The sequence below is a fragment of the Thamnophis elegans genome, chromosome 12, assembly GCF_009769535.1.
Source record: "Thamnophis elegans isolate rThaEle1 chromosome 12, rThaEle1.pri, whole genome shotgun sequence".
NCBI lineage: Eukaryota > Metazoa > Chordata > Lepidosauria > Squamata > Colubridae > Thamnophis > Thamnophis elegans.
Genome location: NC_045552.1, coordinates 30,908,710 through 30,926,176, shown reverse-complemented (window position 1 = coordinate 30,926,176; position 17,467 = coordinate 30,908,710). Strand labels below are relative to the sequence as shown.

The following is a 17,467-nucleotide window of genomic DNA, read 5'->3' as shown; positions in this document are numbered from 1 at the left end:
TTGACAGTCAGCTGTTGGATTGTATTGCGGTTTGGAAAGAGCCATCTAGCAGCCAGCAGAAAGTACTACAGCAGCTAATGAGAGAAAAAGAAAAAGAAGTGAGAGTGCAGCTGTGACCCTTGGCTATACAAAGAGATACCTTGAAACAGTGAGAATGTTAAGGAGTATCTGTTTTTGTAAGATTGTTTGACTGCAAATATCTATAGCTGTGGAAAAGAAAGAAAACTTCAACTTGGACTAGAGTGGATTAATTCTAAAATTGAGCAATAGAACTTGGAAGACCCTAAATTTGCAATTAAATGTGATATAATCCAAAAATTTAAAAAATCTATTAAAATAGTTAAACTTGTATGATGGAGATTTGGATGTATGATGAATTATTTGGGATGCTGAAAGGCGGGTGTGAAACATTAATTGGTAAAAAAAAGCTAAAAAATCAAAAGGAACATACAGAACAAGAAATGGGAGAAGAGGGGGTAAAAGAGGGCACAAATGAGGTACAGGAAGATAATTTGGAAGAAAGAAGAATTGAAAATAAAATGCAGATAGAAGATTTCCCTGGCATTTACAGTCACAAAGAAAAAGCAGACAAAGGGGAAGAAATCAAAAAATAGAAAGGAAAGCAGGAGAACAGGGAAAACCCTGGGGAAAGTTATTAGAATAATAAAAGTAAATATTCTGAAGAAAAGATACAATGACCACACAAATAGGAAAAAGAAAAAGAAGTTAGGGGAAAGGGGGAGAAGAAGAAAAAGAATTAAAAGTGGAATTTTGAGATCCCAAGAGAAAATGATTAAAAGATTAAGAAAGGGAAAGAGAGTCACCAAAGATAATATAGTAAGATTGGTATTGTTATGTAACTAATTAAGAATAAAGAAACTATAGTATATTGTTAATTGTAGAAAAAATTGAAAGAAACACTCTGTATATTTAAATTGAATTAGAGGATACATGTTATTTATAGCAAAATATACCATGGAGAAAATTAGAAATGAAAATTTGGTGTAATTTTGAAGGGGCAATTGAAGAAGATATTGTTTATTAAGAAAAAATAACTATAAAGATGAAAAATAATGGAAGAGAATAATTTGGCTGAAAGTGAAAACAAAACTATGATGTAAAATGGACTATGTAAGGAAGGTTAAAAGAAAAGATCCAGACAATGCTTTGTTCCTACAATATGTATAATTTGTATTAAAAAATAAAAAACCTTGAATTTTAAAAAAAGAAATAGGCTGAAAGGTTTGCCTAAACAAAGGTTCAAACGCTTAGAAAAACCCGAGGAAACCCCTAGAATCCCTGTGTCCCAAGGTGCCTTATAGGCAGCTAGAAAGGCCTCCAAATCTGGACCAGAATCTGACTCAAATCAGAGTCCAAGGGTCGGAAGGAAATGATTCTGAAGCCATCCAGCCCAATCCTCCACTCAGCAGGATTACAAATTACAGCATCCGCAAGTGATGCTGTTTTGCCTCTCTTCAAAACATGTATTGGTGTAACTATTTTTCACGAAAACATGTAAACTATTTTCCTTTTATTACATGGAATGTGTCAAACATCAAACTTAATATTTAGAAGTACGGAAACACAAGTATTCTAAACAAATGCGTCCTGAGGGGACAATGTTCCTAAAACTACCCAAGTAAATACTGATATGAAAGGCAAATTCACCTCTGGCGAATGACAAGCCACAAGCCATTTTTTTTCTGCCATATTTCACCACCCAGTCACTGATGTATCCTGGTATTCTCCAGGAAGACGGTAGGCCCCTGAGAAAAGTCACAGACACAATCGGGACTGGACACAGTATGAACAAGGGAGACCTTTAGGATGGAAATGCTCTTACCTTGAAATCTGCCAGCTGCAGGTTGATTACATCCACTTCAGTCCCAACTACCCACTGCAGTGCTTCACCCTCTTCTGCCATAGTGGTCATGTAGTTCAGCTCCTTCAGCTTGTTGTAAAAGTCTTTGACGCGAGCCAGCGTGGTATCCACCTGCTCCAGGCGGCTTTTCCCCCTTTCAGTCAATTTGATGCATTGCTTATTTAAGGTCTCCAGTTCACGTTTCAGCCCTATGAGATCAGGACTCCCTTCATCATCCAGCATCTGTCTACATTTCTCTTCAGAAACTTGGATATCTAATCTTAAACATTGAAGTTTGCCCAAAAAATTCATGGGCATCATCTGCTTGGGACTGGAGGCTGTCCATGTCCCTCCCAACAGGGCCCATGCTATCCAACTCATCATCTAGGTCATCAGTTGAGAAAACATTTCCCGAACACGATTATTAAATAGTCCTATTCCTTCAAAGCTTGCTTTCCATGATTTTACAACATTCATTGACTTTTGCTTCACCCCCTTGAAATCTTGTTGGCAATTTCAGCTTGGTGTAAGAGATGGGAAGAGTCTGATCCATCTGGAGTATCTTCCACGAGACCCTGAGTAAAATTCCTGAGGTAATCCACTTGGGCTTCCAGGGTCTGAAGAGCCTCCTGTTGAGCTCTCAGTTTTTCCAAATTTTTACTGCTACAGGCCTGAGGGCCAAGAGCTTCATAGATCTCCAGCTGATGCTTTGTCCCTTCTAGTTTCTTTTCAATGTTCCTAAAACTTTCTTGGAACTCCTTGAGCCTTTGAGACTCTCTTCAAGGGACTCGGTCTTGGCTTGGAGCTCCTCTGTTATAGCATCCATCTTCTGGTTGATCTCTGCTTTCTCATCTCTAATGTCATCTTCATCCATTTCTGATGCATCAATAAGGATGTCAGCAGCACTATTCAGCATCTCTAGAAGGGAGCGCCGTTTTGCTACATCACTCAACATGGCCTTTGACCTTAGAAGAGCGGCTTCCAGTTGTACGAGATCCAGAGTGATTTCTAACTCTGACATCTTTGACCTACAATCCTCCACCCAAGGGAAAAGGTCTTCCACATGGCGCTGGTATTTCTGGGCCTTCTGTAAGCAGTCCTTAAGTTTGGAGTGCCGACTGGCAATTTGTTTGCTCAGCTCCTCCCAGTTTGCTTTCAAGCTAACCAGTTGGCTTTGCAAGGTTGCCTTCTCTTCTCCAGGTTGAGCAGAGAGGAGCAAAGATTCCTCCTCTGCCACAATCATTTCATAGGAGCCACTATGTTGGTTTAGGCTCTTTTGGGACTCTTCCTGCTCCTGAATCTGAAACTGCAGCCTCTCCAGCTTGGCTGAGATTGGCCCACTCTGTGCCTGCTGCTTCAGCCTGTCCTCTACCCAAGTGTAGAGCTCATCAAACATCTGCTGGAATTGCTGGGAGTTGGCGAGTGCCGTCTGCAAGTGATTCAGTCGGTCACCTAGAAATGGGAAGGGATGCATGGCTGAAAATATACTTCACAACACAAACTCAAACACCAGTCTTTAAACTTGTCCCGGGGGAAAATATTATACACATTTGAAGCAAGCTACTCTAGGAAATAGAAGCATTTGACACGGGCTGGGCTGTGCTGCCACTCTATTTTTTTCTGGTAGTCAGCTATGGGATTCAGCTATGGGAATTCTAGGACATGCTGTACCAGTCACTATCTTTGGGGAGATGTAACATTACTCATTGTGTGGGTGAGCAATCCTGGAGAAGTGAGAATTTTCTCTTTCCCTCTCTATAAAGCATATCGAACCATAATGGGGTTTGGTTTTGACTTGTGTAGGTTTTTTTTTTGTGAGACTAAAAGAAAAAAAGAACCCAGCATTGTCTCTTGGACCACCATACTCATCAGAGTGTTTGGGCACTAGATTTACAGCATTGACATGATCTACAGGTTTTCTTCCTAGGAGAATATTCACAATGGCTTGACGTGGGCTAATGGCCCTGCTGATTTTAATGTCACCTAAATGTGTACATTAGAAGCTCCTGGTCCAACTGCACACTACCATCTTCCTACAACTTCTTACTCTTTGAGTCTACATCTCAATTAAATGGTACCATTCAGTTCAAAATGTGTGAACATTGTACCTGCTAAATCCTCTAGCCCTTTGAGAGGCAAGGCGACAGTTTCCAGGCGCTTCCTGAGTTCATCTTTAAGGTATTGCTCTCCAATGAGACCCGAGAGCTGCTCGCACAGGGCTTGAGCCTCTGTGATCTCCTCTTCCAGCTGCTCCAGCTCAGACCGGATTTCACTGGTTTCCTCCAGCTGCTGCTTCACAGCCTCTGGTTGGGTGCTGATGGCAGGCTGGGTGCTCAGGCGCTGTCCAGCAGCTTTCACTTTCTCAGACAATCCCTGGAGCAGCTCTTGGAACTGGGTGCTCTTGACCACAGCCTGGTCGATTTGACTGGAACGAGAGTTGAGACGTTCCATGAGGCTGGTCCACTTTCTGTTGATAGCCTGGAGCTCCTCCTGCACATGGCTGTGGGATGGAGACTTTTCACCAGGGCTGGTGGGGATTCCCCGGGCTGCATCGTTCAGCTGGTCATACTGGTGCTTCCGAGCTTCAAATTCCTTCAGCATGAACTGCAACACAAATATGTATGTGACAGACTAGGGGGATTCAATTACAAAAGTTAAGGATGAAGGGAGAAGGAAAGGATGGGTGCTATTAGCCTCACTATAGTGGGAGTCACCATTTTAAGATCTCAGAAACACACAAAGACAGCCACAAACACACTGTCTTCCCAAATTCCACTACAATAATTATGATGCCTTTTCTGTAAAATAAATTGTGGTTTTCAAGCATTCTGCTCTTGGGGATTCATCTTTATATGGATTAACATGAAAATGAACTCCCACGCATTGCAAAGGATTCTGAAAAGCATTCTAGTGAGAGCTCTTGCTTTCTGAAAGGTGGGCAAGGAAATTCTTGGAGCCTGGGCAGGGGAGGTTTTCAAAAGACTGCACATGAGGAGGAACAGGGACTTCAGCCTTATCTCTCTAATGTCACATCAATCCACCATTAGGGAATCCGTGAAAAAGAGTCCCAAAATTCACAAAGATTTCATCTTAGTGTGATCAGTAATAAGTGACGACTGGAGTCTATTTCTCTAACTCCTAGGATTTCATAAATGAATCCCATTTTTCCCATTATTCATCCTCATTATTGACATTCCATGTGAATATTGGTTCCTTGATTGTGTACTGCTGTTAGGTATGGACATTTAGGAGGATGCCCTAGGAATCACTCAATATGTCTTCCACAATGTGTTGGATTGCAACCTCCTATTTTCCAACTACCGTGACCAAGAAGCAATTCCAGCCACATGAACAGGAACTTGGTGGAATGGGAAACAACCCTTTGAGGAAGACCATACTTGAGAGCCAAATACATAACAGGCCCAAGGAACATCTTCTTCCAAGAACCTTCAGGATTGAGCAACAAGTGGCAATATTTATATCTTTAAATTAACTAAAGCATCTCCATCTTCAATCAGAAGGAACATTTAATGAGGTGTAAAACATACATAACACTAACTAACAAATCAATTAAGAGCCAAACAAGTTAGTCATAAAAAGTAGGAGTTTAAACTGGCCGACGACAGAGCTAAAAGCACATTTGGCAACTCTAAAGCATCTGAACATGGAGTTTCTGGAAGCTTTGCACAGAAACTGCAGCGGTTGAGCTTTTAATACAGTTCAGATTTTCAAAAATGCTGGGGAGGACGATGGCATTCCAGTACACTGCCTCATTTGTCCTGCTGCTACTCCAGAATATAAACAAGTGGCAGAAAGTGTATCATGAAGACTTCCCCCCCACCCCTCTTGGTTGACTGGCTACGGACCTTTTAGCAATATGATTTCTTCCCAAAAAGGATAGAGACAAATTAAATATGAGCAAGATGTTAAATAAAGCAGGCATCTGTAAATGAGATCTCTCCTCAATCAGGGCTTGAAGTGAAATTGGAAGTGCTTTGATTGGCCATGCATCCTCCTCAGCCCCCAACTCCATCCACACTCTGCACTCAGTCCAAACACACAAAAAGACAGAAACCAAGACTTTTGCTCTACTCACCTGAACCTGCTGTTTTTGGGCAGTCAGCATATTAGGATCAATGGAGAGTGGTCCCAGCACACTCATCATAAGCTCCTTCTCCATCAGCCAGGGCCTCAGCTGGCCTTCTGCTTCCTGGAAACTTGCCAGTTCATTGGCTGATTTTTCTAGCTTCTGCTGGCGCTCCTCTGTCATCTGCTTGGCATGTGCCCACCTGGAATCTGAACATTGAAATCACCTTGGTTGGGGATATCAGCAACATAATGCAAGAGTAAAATATATCTTGCACAAATCTTTTTGCAACAGCCAATGGCTAAAGAGGAGCCAAGCTACTGAAAATGAGGATGGATCCTGCCTAAACCAATATTTACATCAAGGTTTTTTGTCCTTACATAGACTCATCTTACACCAACATTTCTCAGATGAAAAAAGGCACACCTATACCCATCCATTTTTATTGTTCCCCTTTCTCACACCACCATTGCCCAAGAGCCCTTCCCTCTCCATACTGAGGACTCTTTCCTGCTTGCGTACAGAGAAGACATCCATTCTGCAAGACCCAGCCTGCTCTGCAGCATCATGTCCTTTGCTGCCTTCCAGAAGATTCGACTCCTCTAATTATCTGGATGGGGAAGGACATGCTCACTAGCAACAAGTGCTACCATGCAGGCAATGTGTCTGAGAAGTGGAACACTGGCTCTGTATTTATTTCCCAGGCTGTCACTGAGCTTCTTTCTGGTACTTCATGTCATTGCAAAAGGATTTTGTCCTGCACCAAATCTTGTGGTTATTTCAGCCAGCTCATCCCCAAGACCTCCTGGGACAAGAAGATTGGGGGAAATTGAAATATTTATTTTAAAACCTACCACATTATTATTACTATTGTACTTATTATTATGTTTGGTTTAATGTTGGAAATATTTATTATTTATTTATATAGTAAACTTACATGCTGCACACCTCACATAAAGGTGAATATGCTGCTGCCAAAATTGTTATGGAGCTCTTATGCCATGTTCAAAACTGAAGTTTTGAAGCTACTGTATTTTCGGAGTATAAGATGCACCGGAGTATAAGACGCACCAAGGTTTTGAAGAGGCATTTTTTTTTAAAAAAAGTAGGTAGGTAGATAGAGGGATAGGAAAGAGAGAGAAATACAGTAGGGAGATAGGGAGAGAGAGAGAAGTTAGGGATATAGATAGATAGATAGATAGATAGATAGATAGATAGATAGATAGATAGATAGAAATACAGTAGGTAGGTAGGCAGAGTGAGTGTGTAGGTAGGTGGGTAGGATAGAGAGAGAAATGTATAATATAGAGAGAAATACAGTAGATAGGTAGGGAGAGGGAGTAGTTAGGTAGTTAGGTAGATAAAGGGATAGAGAGAGAGAGAAATAGAGATAGATAGAGAAATACAGTAGGTAGGTAGGTAGGGAGAGAGAGTGTGTGTGTGTGTGTAGGTAGGTAAGTAGGTAGGTAGGTAGGTAGAGGGATAGAGAGAGAGAGAAATAGAGAGATAGATAGATAAATACAGTAGGTAGGTAGGTGTTTCTGCTGGCACAGCACTTGATCAATGTAATTCTCATCAATCAGTTAAAGAGCTTTCCAAAAGGAAAAAAAAAGTTTTTGCACTCTGCAAACCTCCCCAAAACGACCTGTTTTTCATGAAAACGGGCCCATTTTTCTTTTCAAAAAAAGGCATGAATAGCCTTGGGGTTTTTTGTAGAGTGCTCCTGGGGGGGGGCAAAAATAAGCAAAAAACGGCTCGTTTTTTGACAAAAAAATTGCATGCATAGCCTTATGGAGGCTTATAGAGTGCTGCTGGGGGCTGGGGGGCAAAAAACGGCCCGTTTTCTGCTCATTTCTGCCCTCCCCAGCCCCCAGGAGCTCCCTGAAAGCCTCCGAAAGGCTCTGCATGGCCATTTTGGTGAAGGGGAGGGGCTTCAAGAAACAAAAAATGCTGTATTCGATGTATAAGACTCACCCAGATTTTCAGCCTCTTTTTTGGGGGAAAAAGGTGTATCTTATATTCCGAAAATACGGTATTAAAGAAACAGATATCAATAACATGCTACGTATCCTCCACAGCAGATGGTCATTTCTTCACGGCTCCTGAGGCTGTCACTCTCCCCTCGGTTTAAACAATGAGAGGCAGCAAGAAGAAACTCAGGATGACCGGCAGAAACGCTCTGAGTTCTTAATGAGCCCCTGCAGACTTTCTCTGGGATTCCCAGGCTACGTACTTAAGTCTTCCAACATCCTCTTCCAGTTTCTTGCTTCTGGAGAGTCCGGGTATTTCTCCAAGAGTCCAGAGAGCGATTCCTTGGCTGCCTGGACCTTCACGGCATTCTGCTCCAAATCACCCAAAAATGCCTATTCAGAAAGGAGGAAAGCATCAGACTGTGGGGCTGATTAAAAGGCAGGAAATGTTTTCCAGGACAAGCTTCCATCCTCTTGATTTCTTCTTCCCTCTGAGGATAGCAGAGGCTGCTGCTAGAACAGTGATGGCTATGATCAGTGATGACCAAAGGTCACCAAAGGCCAGGACCAATGCTTTCAGCCTATTTTAGGCTTTATGAAAAGGTAGCCTTAAGCTTTCTCCAAATCAGAAGTATCATCTACCATACTTAGATGAGAAATTGGAGGTTTCAATGGGTAAAATACAAATCTCAAGGCATTTCATTTTGCTCCTCTGGGCTGAAAAAAATGGGTTCCCAAGTCCAGGAGGCCTATGAAACCACAACAAGGGCACTAGTGCACAGAGGCTTGGAAGGCATTCATGTTCTACACATTTTGAGTCTGTGCCCTCACTGGACTGAAAGCCTGTGACCTGAAGCCTGTGCATATGGAGGAGGGAATGACTGACCTAAACCTAAATACTGACTGGAACTACTGAATGGTCAGTATTTGAAAAGGATTTAGGCTGCTTTTTGAAGGAACAGCAGCACTTGCAATTGTAATGCCAGAATATATTACAGAGCACCCACAAGTACAACAATGAAATTTCTCTAAAATAGAATTTCAACTATTTGAATAACTACATTATATTGTTGTAGGAGGCATAAAAGGGGTTAATAAGCTGAGTTTGATGCTTCAGATCAGCCTCAAACAGAGAATCATTCTCTTGGCTACAAAGGAGAAGACACTTGCCATATGCTTTACTGAACATTATTATTATAGATGGTTTTAAAAAAGCAAGGAACAGGATTGTATTGATACAAAATAGACCTTATTATGCTCTGCCTGAGCTCTCATTGTGTCCGATTTTGTAGGTGATGAGGAAGCTTCCAGGGCTTTCAAAGCCTGCTCCTTCTCCTCCAACCATGTCAGCACAGAGTTCACCTCCTCTTGGGCCTCCCTCATCTTGTCCAACATGGCTGAGAGCTGCTCAAGACGCCTCCGTAAACCAGCACCCAGCCCTTCGTACTGCTGGTTCACATCTGACATATCACACTGGATCTCTGTCAGATCTAAGGCAAAAAGAACCCAACTGGAATTAGAGGAATTATTTAATTTGTTTAAGGTTATAGATATAAGGGCTCAATGTAATAGTTGTAGATATAAGAGTCTACATATGTTCAGTGCAGTGGTGGGTTTCCATTTTTTTTACTACCGTTTGCTCGTGCACGCACACAACACTTCTGCATATGCACAGAAGCATTTTGGGCAGATGGGCAGAGCCTCCCGTCGCTACCGCCTCTACCGTTTGCCCAATCCGGGCCAAACCGGGAGCAACCCACCTCTGGTTCAGTGTAATAAACAACATGCATGAACAACGTCAAAGGATGCTCCAGGTGAAAGGCCTTCTGCACACTCAGGCTCTGCTTTTCTTAAGAAAAGTGATGATGGAAGAAGAGAGACTTCAGAATTTCTAGAATCTGACCCTCTAGGACAGGGGTGCAGCTTTTAAACTATTCTCTTCCTAAGAATCAGCAAGTGCTTTCTCCCTGCCAGTTTTGCTTAGAGAGCCATAAGAAAGCTTTAAATACTGGATGCATCTATAATTTGCGCTTAGTTAAAAAAAGTTTGAAATAATCTGAGATGAGTGACAAGGAAGGCTTGAGAATGAGTGGGAAAGAACCTTCCAGTTTTACTCCATACATATGACCCCTGACTCTTAAAGAAAGAAACTGCAAGGGTCAAAGCAACTTACTCTCTTTGTCTGAACAATGGGAATGCAAACAAAATTGTTATTGATAGGCTTTATTGCAGTAAGGTAAAGACACACATTTCCAGAAGTATGCACAATTAACTGAATTGCCTCACCTTTGCAGGTGTGATATCCATTTACACTGCCTGTTGAACTACCACCAGCAGGGAGCACAGGACCTGAGCAAAATCATAAGGAGGCAGACATAATGGCATAGTAGTATAATATTTTGGAAAAGACACACAGATTGTGCCCTTTGCAGCTGGAGCACAACTAACATCCATTCATGCTGCTATAATCTAGCTGGATCAGTGTTTTTCAACCTTGCCAACTTTAGGATGTATGGACTTCAACTCTCAGAATTCCCCAGCTAGCCATATTTAAAATGGCCAACGTTGAGAACATTGAGCTAGATGGTCATTAGCCCTTTAGGGTAGGAGAACCACTTATGAATTATTTTTAATCACACTGAAAAAAACAACTGCTAAGACATGCCCTTTTTAAACTATCAACGTAAAATGCCATTAACAAAGGTCCAAGCATGAGAGTGAATTCACATTTAATTAGTGTGCAAATACATAAACAAGTTCACGGTCCTGGATTCAAGAGGTTGCATTTTTCTTTCACCAAATGCACAGGAGAAAGAGAGTTAAACCGTTTGAATGACATATACACAGGAGAAGGCTCCCATTTGAAGACAAAGATAGTGGTTGGAATTTTTGTGCTGCCCCCTTAATGCTTTTTTTTAGTAAAATGAAATCATTCTCGGAGAGACCTGTTGGCTTGGCTGTTCATTTTTGGGCCTGCCTATTAATCCTGCACCCCATTCAAAATGCTTGCTGCTTTCCATTATGAGAACGCTGGCATGGAAGTCCCTGCAATGCTGTGAGCAGCCTAAGGTTATTCTGACATGTTTCACTGCATGCATGTGATTAAGCATTAGAGCACTACCTGCAAAAATAAAGGTAAATGATTATATTGCTCTCACTATTGATTTCTTCCTTTTGCATTTTATTTTTCTCACTACAATGTGATCTGTCCAAAGAATGCCTGTTCTGGGGAGCCCCTAAAGGGAACAAGTAAGGTGTCACAGTGAATGCTGCATTTGGAAGGATGCTGCGGCTCGCCTTTCAGTATGCTCAGCCCATGATGGCTTCACTAACACGGCTGTTGTTTTGAGGCCTGATCTGTGTTCCCCGGCAACGGCACAGACACTATAGAGCCCTTGCACACTGTTGCCTTTGTGTTATCATGGGAAGGAGCCCTCTGACCTGGGGAGAAGGGCCATTGCGTATTTTACTTCTGCATAGCGCAAGGCAAACAATCGGAAGCAATTATATAGGGGATGCTCTGCTACCAAGGAATGTAGGGATGTGGCTGACAAAGACCCAAAGGATCAAACTTATTGCACCACGGGAGATCAAAGTGGTTAGGACCCACAGTTTTCTTTTTTTCTCCCCAAGACAAACATTGGAATTTTAAAACATATTAGGTGAAGAACAAAAATCGATCTAGCCAATAAAGAGTTGAAGGCACTACATGGTTAGGGTTAAGGTTAGGGTTTAGTAGTACCTAGAGATTTAATATGGAGAGATATAGAGTTGAAAGAATTAAGGGAAATAGGTGAAATAGATATAGAAACATACTGGTTTAAAAAGGATATGAAAAAATTGCCAGGAGGATTCAAAATCCCTTTTTAAAAAATTAGATAGAATTATGGAATAAATGGAGATATTGGCTAATGCCAGGCATTTCCCCTTTAACACCGTGTTGGAAATGGAGAAATTCCCTAAGGTTGAATCGAAAGAATGGATTACTAAACTAAAAGAAAATCAGATATGTAAATGGGAAGATTGGAAGAACAAGATAAAGAATATAACACAACTAAAGAACATTTTAGCAGATATTAAGGTAAATAGGTTGAATTTAATGCAATTAGAGAAATGGATAAAAGTGGAAGAAAGATTTGAAGAGAAACACACTTAACAAAATTTGAAATGATTATAAAAAATGTGAGATGAATGAATTGATTGTAAACTTGATAATGGCAGCTAGATTAGTGATGGCTAAATATTGGGGATGAAATTGGGATATTTAAAGAAATGAGTGGTATAATGAAATTTGGAGTATGGCAACAAATGATAAATTATCAACAGAAATTAAATTTAAAAAGGGGGTGATCAAAGCAAATAATTATAATGAAATATGCGGGGGATTTTATAAAATCAGTGTTGGTGGAAGGTAAAGGGAATAAACTTACTCAAAATATATGTTGCTTTGGAAGGGATAAGGGCATAATTGGAATATGTTGTATATCTTTTGTTGTTATAGACAAAGAAATATAAAGGTAAAAAAAGGACTCCGGAGGGTGGGGGTGCACTGTAATATGTGTTTTTTTTCTTTTCTTTCTTTTTTTGTATTCAGATGTATAAGTACTGTATTATTTGTCTTTAATTTTTTTTTAAAAAAAACCATGGTGATGACAAAGAGATGGAATTTCTACATATCTACAGTTAATCATGAGGGTCCTCTCCAAACGTTTTGATTCCAACTGTTCTCCCCTCCGGTGGGTATAGCCAATGACAAGGAACTGTGGAAGCTGCAATCTGATTCATCTTTCCACACTAGTCAATTGCCTACTTCTGTCCTACTTTGAGAAGCTAGGATGGCCATCGCACAATTTCATCCTAGTTTTGCTACCTAACATCTTTTCATTGATTGATTAAGTTAGCAATCTTTCTCAAAGCAAAACAATTCCATCCAGAGAGCCTATTCCTCCCTAAGGTCTCTGGCAGTCTTCAGGAACACAATATAGGAATGTAAACAGCTTCCCATCTTCCATTTCTGCGAAGAACTGGGAAAAGTTGGAACAGAACAATTGTGCATCTTTACATTCTTCCTCTTCCAAGCCTACCATAATTGTTATCTAACAAGCAACTAAATTCAGAATGGCAGTTTCTCCATCTCTTACCTGTCTTGAATTGTGCATCTGGAGCTGTAATCTCAATGATTAAATTCTGTAAGGCTATGCCCCGTTGGTTCATCTCCTCCACAAGAACCTCCTTTGCTAGCCATTCTTCCACAAAGCCTGAAAATAGAACAGAGCAAGTATAAGAACATGGCCACTGGTGGATGAAAAGTCACAAAACTTCATGGCAATTTTTATATTCAACATTCCTTCCCATAATTATTTTGTCTTCTGTCACATTAAAAATGACCATGTTTGGGGAAATTCTGGGCTACCCTGAAAGCTGTGAGAGCTGCTTGTGGTCCTGGCTCCCCCCACCTAGGTACCTTTTTTCTTTCAGCTTCTTGTAGGCCAGTTTTTGGGCAGCAGCCAGCCTGTTCCCTCCCTCTGAATGAGCTCTAGACACCTCTTCAAAGCAGGACATCTCGGCAGCTCCCTTCTATAACCTTTTGCCACACAAGGCATGGTAGGCAAGATGCCTGGGGCTGCAGTGACCACCATGACAATGAAAGTGTCAACTCACTTCCAACATGACTTCAAAACTGTGTGGAAGGAGGTGATCAGCAAAGAGGGTAGGATAAGGGGCAGGTGGCTGCCTACCAGGAGGTTGAACCATACACAAAGTGGACTTTGCCACATTACTTTGGGCTTTCATCTTTCAAAGAACTTTTTGCACTAAGTAGCAGTTCCTTGTCAGGATATCTACCAAACTGTGATGAAGCCATGCCCCCCACTTTTCTCATGAGTTTGCTTATATAATGGCTTCTGAACTTTCTCTGCCCACCTCTGTTTGCTGTCTCCGCTTCTCCAACTCATGTGTGCCCAAAGAAGTCTCAGTAGCTGGGATATTCCTCTTTGTTTCTTCCAGCCACTGCCTGAGCGATCCAACCAGTTTTCGGAATACATCCAACTGTTCTTGACAAGACGAAGCTCCTTTTTTCCTGGGAATGGATTAAAAAAAGGGGGGGCTGTGAAGTACTTATATACTATCAGGCAAGCACAATCACAGCCAGTGGAGGAAGAGGAAGCCATCTCTTATAAGCTGTTGACCAAGGGACAACCTGCACCTAAGCGTTCTCTCTGTCCACCACTAGGATCCACTGGACCACCCCATTGGTTTACCTGGTTGCTATGAGCCATGCAAAATTGGCAAACTGGCATTCTAATTATTTGGACTGGTTATTAGTTCCATATGTGGAGAAGCATTTTGAGCAGCAGCTATGAACCAGGAACATGCGAGTCCCAGTCCATTTATAGCCTGGACCAAAAATGCCTGGAAACTGCTTGGAGAATCTCACAATTATCACTTCCTCGTAAGAGTAAGAGCCATTTCACATCTTGTTTTTCTCTCCAATGCAGTTTAAGCCTTTAGACAAACTGGGTGCAGAATGAAGGGTTATGGACCTCCAATTCATTTTGCTTTACTCCTTTGACAATTTGTTTTACTTTCCTGGGTCAACTATAAATGCCACAATTAATTACATTAATATTTTCAACAACCTCAATAATAAAACATTGATTCATCTGTCTCATTCAGTCTTCTTAGTAAATTGAAGCGGCCAATAGAGGAAAGAAGCATCCTGCAAGAAATTATACCTACACCAATTCTAATCTGGCTGTGCAATGTTTCAGATCTTATTCCAGAAATGTATTTCGGTGTACCAGGGAATGGCAATGTAGTATAAGTAACTCTTTAAAGTAGTTGTGACTTTTCCCATGATTTCACAGTGCCAAATAATCTGAGGAAAAGATGTGGCTTCTTTAAAGATGCTATAGTTCCACCTCAAATCATTTTTTGGAATTGAATCCAAAACATCTAGAAAAGCTCTATTGTTTCAAGATTCTTAGGCAACTAGAACTGTGAACACAACACATTCTGGATAATCCTACCTGAATCAATATTATTATTGAAAGCAGTAGTTGTGACAAATAAACAACTTAAGCTAAATACAAAAAGCAGTTAAAGTACATTGTTATAATTCCATGTAAAACTATAAATGATAAAATACATTTCCTTCTAGCAAAATAAAAACTATAAGAGGAAGGTTTAAGCATTATAGCAGTGGCTCCCAAAGTGGGCGGAACCGCCCCCTGGGGGCGGTGGGATGACTTAGGGGGCGGTAAAAGGCAAGGGGGGTGGCAAGGGGGCGCTAAGAGGCAGGGGGGTGGCAGGGGGGCGCTAAGGGGACAACCCAAAGGGGACATTCTCCCAGTGGTGTCTCAGGCAACTTTCTCTCTTGCTGCACAAGGAAGCGAAGCCAAATTTGTTTATTTAACCTCCCGCTCCAGCCTCCCCCACCCTACTACATTAAGATCCCCGTGCTTCCCATTTCTGCTGGAAGCACGCAGGCCACGTGAGTGAGCAGGCGCGCGAGGCCCCTTGATGATCTGAGTGGAGCCGGGAGGTGCCAAACTGCACCCAGCCGTCCTCACTCCCTCGCGGCTAAGGGTGGAAGCGCCTGAGACGCCACTGGGAGATTGTTCCCTTCGGGTTGCTGTGACACAAATTTCAAGGGAAAACGCAGCTGCTGGAATCGGTGCGCCTGCAATTTAATGCTCTCCAAGAAACGTGCATTACTGGGAGCAGCAGAAGAGCAGCAGCGGGCGCCATTGCCAGCCCTGGTGTCCAGCATCCTCAGGAGCCTCGAGTTGCAGCCGTTTGCATGTCTCTCCCGAGCTTCTCTCAGGAGATGAAATGGCAGGCACCCCACCCACCCAGCAGATTCTCTGGGTGAAAGGCGAGTGAAGGGTGCAGTGACGGGAGAGGCTGGCGGTCCCTGAAGCCAGCTCTTGAGGAAGGAGGCAGAGATGAGGCCCGGGGCTCTCTTCCCTTCATCTTCCAAGAGCTGCAGGTGGCAGGGAAAACGAGGCTTTTTTGCCAGCTTCCCAGATGGCAAAACAGAATTTTTTGCCAACTGGAAGGTATGTGTGTGAGAGAAAGAGTGGGTGGGAGAGAGAGAGAGAGAGAGAGAGAGAGAATAAAAGGAAGGAAGAGGGAGAGAGAGCGAGAGAGAAAAGAGAGAGACAAAGAGAAGAAGAAAAAAAGAAGGAAAGAAAGTAAGTGGGGAGACAGAGACAAGAAAGAAAGAAGGAACAAAGGAAGGAAGGAAGGAAGGAAGAGAAAGAAAGAAAAGAAAAAGAGAGACACACACAGAAAGAAAGAATGGACCGAAGGAAGAAAAAGAAAGGAAAGAAGGAAAGAGAGATATAAGAAAAAAGAAGGGAGGAAAAAGAAAGAAAAAGAAGAGAACATGATCATAATTGAGCCCAAAATTTTGGTTGCTAAGCAAGAGCATTGTTAAATGAGTTTCACCACATTTTACAAGTTGGCCTCTCCCACCCGGTCACATGACCGCCAAGCCATGCCCACAAAATAGGCCACACGTACAGAATAGCTTCTAAAATTTTTGAAACCCATCACTGGTATTGTGTATGTTTGTGAGGGAGAGAAGAAATAATTAAGATCATTGATCTAAAGATGAAAAACTTTAGATAAAAGACAAAAGTGTTATCCATTTTGGGTTTCTTACAAGAACATCTTTTTGTGTAAGTTTGTGATATCTTAATGATATCTGTTGCAGTTTTGTGCTTTGTGATAATACCTTACTAAGATTACTTCTTTCAATATCTACACAGGAATTATCATCTACTAAGAACAGTGAAGTAATTACTAAATTTTACTGAGTTTACTAAGTTACTAGTTACTATGGTTCTTGATAAATGACTATCAGACTTTGAAAACCTGGTATCACTGGATCATGTTCAACAATTTTGTTGAATTAACATTAACTAAAAGGTTTTTAAATTGGATTTTGAATAAATGTGCAATTAATTGTTACAGTTTTGAATTTTACTGTTACTATCTTCCTTCCGACGTGCAAACTGCCGAGTCACACGACCCCCCCAGCCACGCCCACCAGGCCACGCCCACAGAACCGGTAGTAAAATAAATTGAATTCCACCACGGGGGGGGGGCACTGAGGATCAGTTTGTAGCACCAAGGGGCAGTGGACTGAAAAAGTTTGGGAACCACTGCATTATAGAATCTTTATTTAAATTTTTGACAGGCTGAAGGGTGAAAATTGCCAATTGATGTATGACATTCTGTCTACCAGCATATCTATTATACATGCACATAATAAATGGGGCAGTAAAGAAGAGAATATTTATTTCTTAAATTTTCATACCCTCCTCTCATTCTGCAAAGTGACTCTAGGCAGCTAATATTTGCTGTCTTCTCCTAGCAGAACAAATTGGGCAAGGTTTTTAAAGATAACCATCCTCTGTCTGCAGGCACCAAATGGCCATCTGAATGGCTGAGAGGAAATGGAGGTTTTTTAGAGAAGGACAGCACACACATCTTAAAGGGGGGAAGGGGAAGATTGTGAGGATGGAGACAAATGTTAAGCTT

At 41.7% G+C, this 17,467-nt stretch overlaps 1 protein-coding gene across 1 annotated transcript in view; it reads right to left on the bottom strand.

Annotated features, from left to right (window-relative positions):
• Positions 1 to 17,467, bottom strand: part of MACF1 (microtubule actin crosslinking factor 1) — a 350,069-nt gene that overhangs the window by 88,843 nt on the left and 243,759 nt on the right. The window contains 12 exon segments of the mRNA XM_032227099.1: positions 1,844 to 2,170; positions 2,172 to 2,254; positions 2,257 to 2,373; positions 2,376 to 2,636; positions 2,639 to 3,313; positions 3,970 to 4,465; positions 5,958 to 6,157; positions 8,182 to 8,311; positions 9,167 to 9,408; positions 10,205 to 10,267; positions 13,060 to 13,175; positions 13,839 to 13,997. Of these exon segments, the coding sequence (XP_032082990.1) occupies positions 1,844 to 2,170; positions 2,172 to 2,254; positions 2,257 to 2,373; positions 2,376 to 2,636; positions 2,639 to 3,313; positions 3,970 to 4,465; positions 5,958 to 6,157; positions 8,182 to 8,311; positions 9,167 to 9,408; positions 10,205 to 10,267; positions 13,060 to 13,175; positions 13,839 to 13,997 (2,869 nt within the window).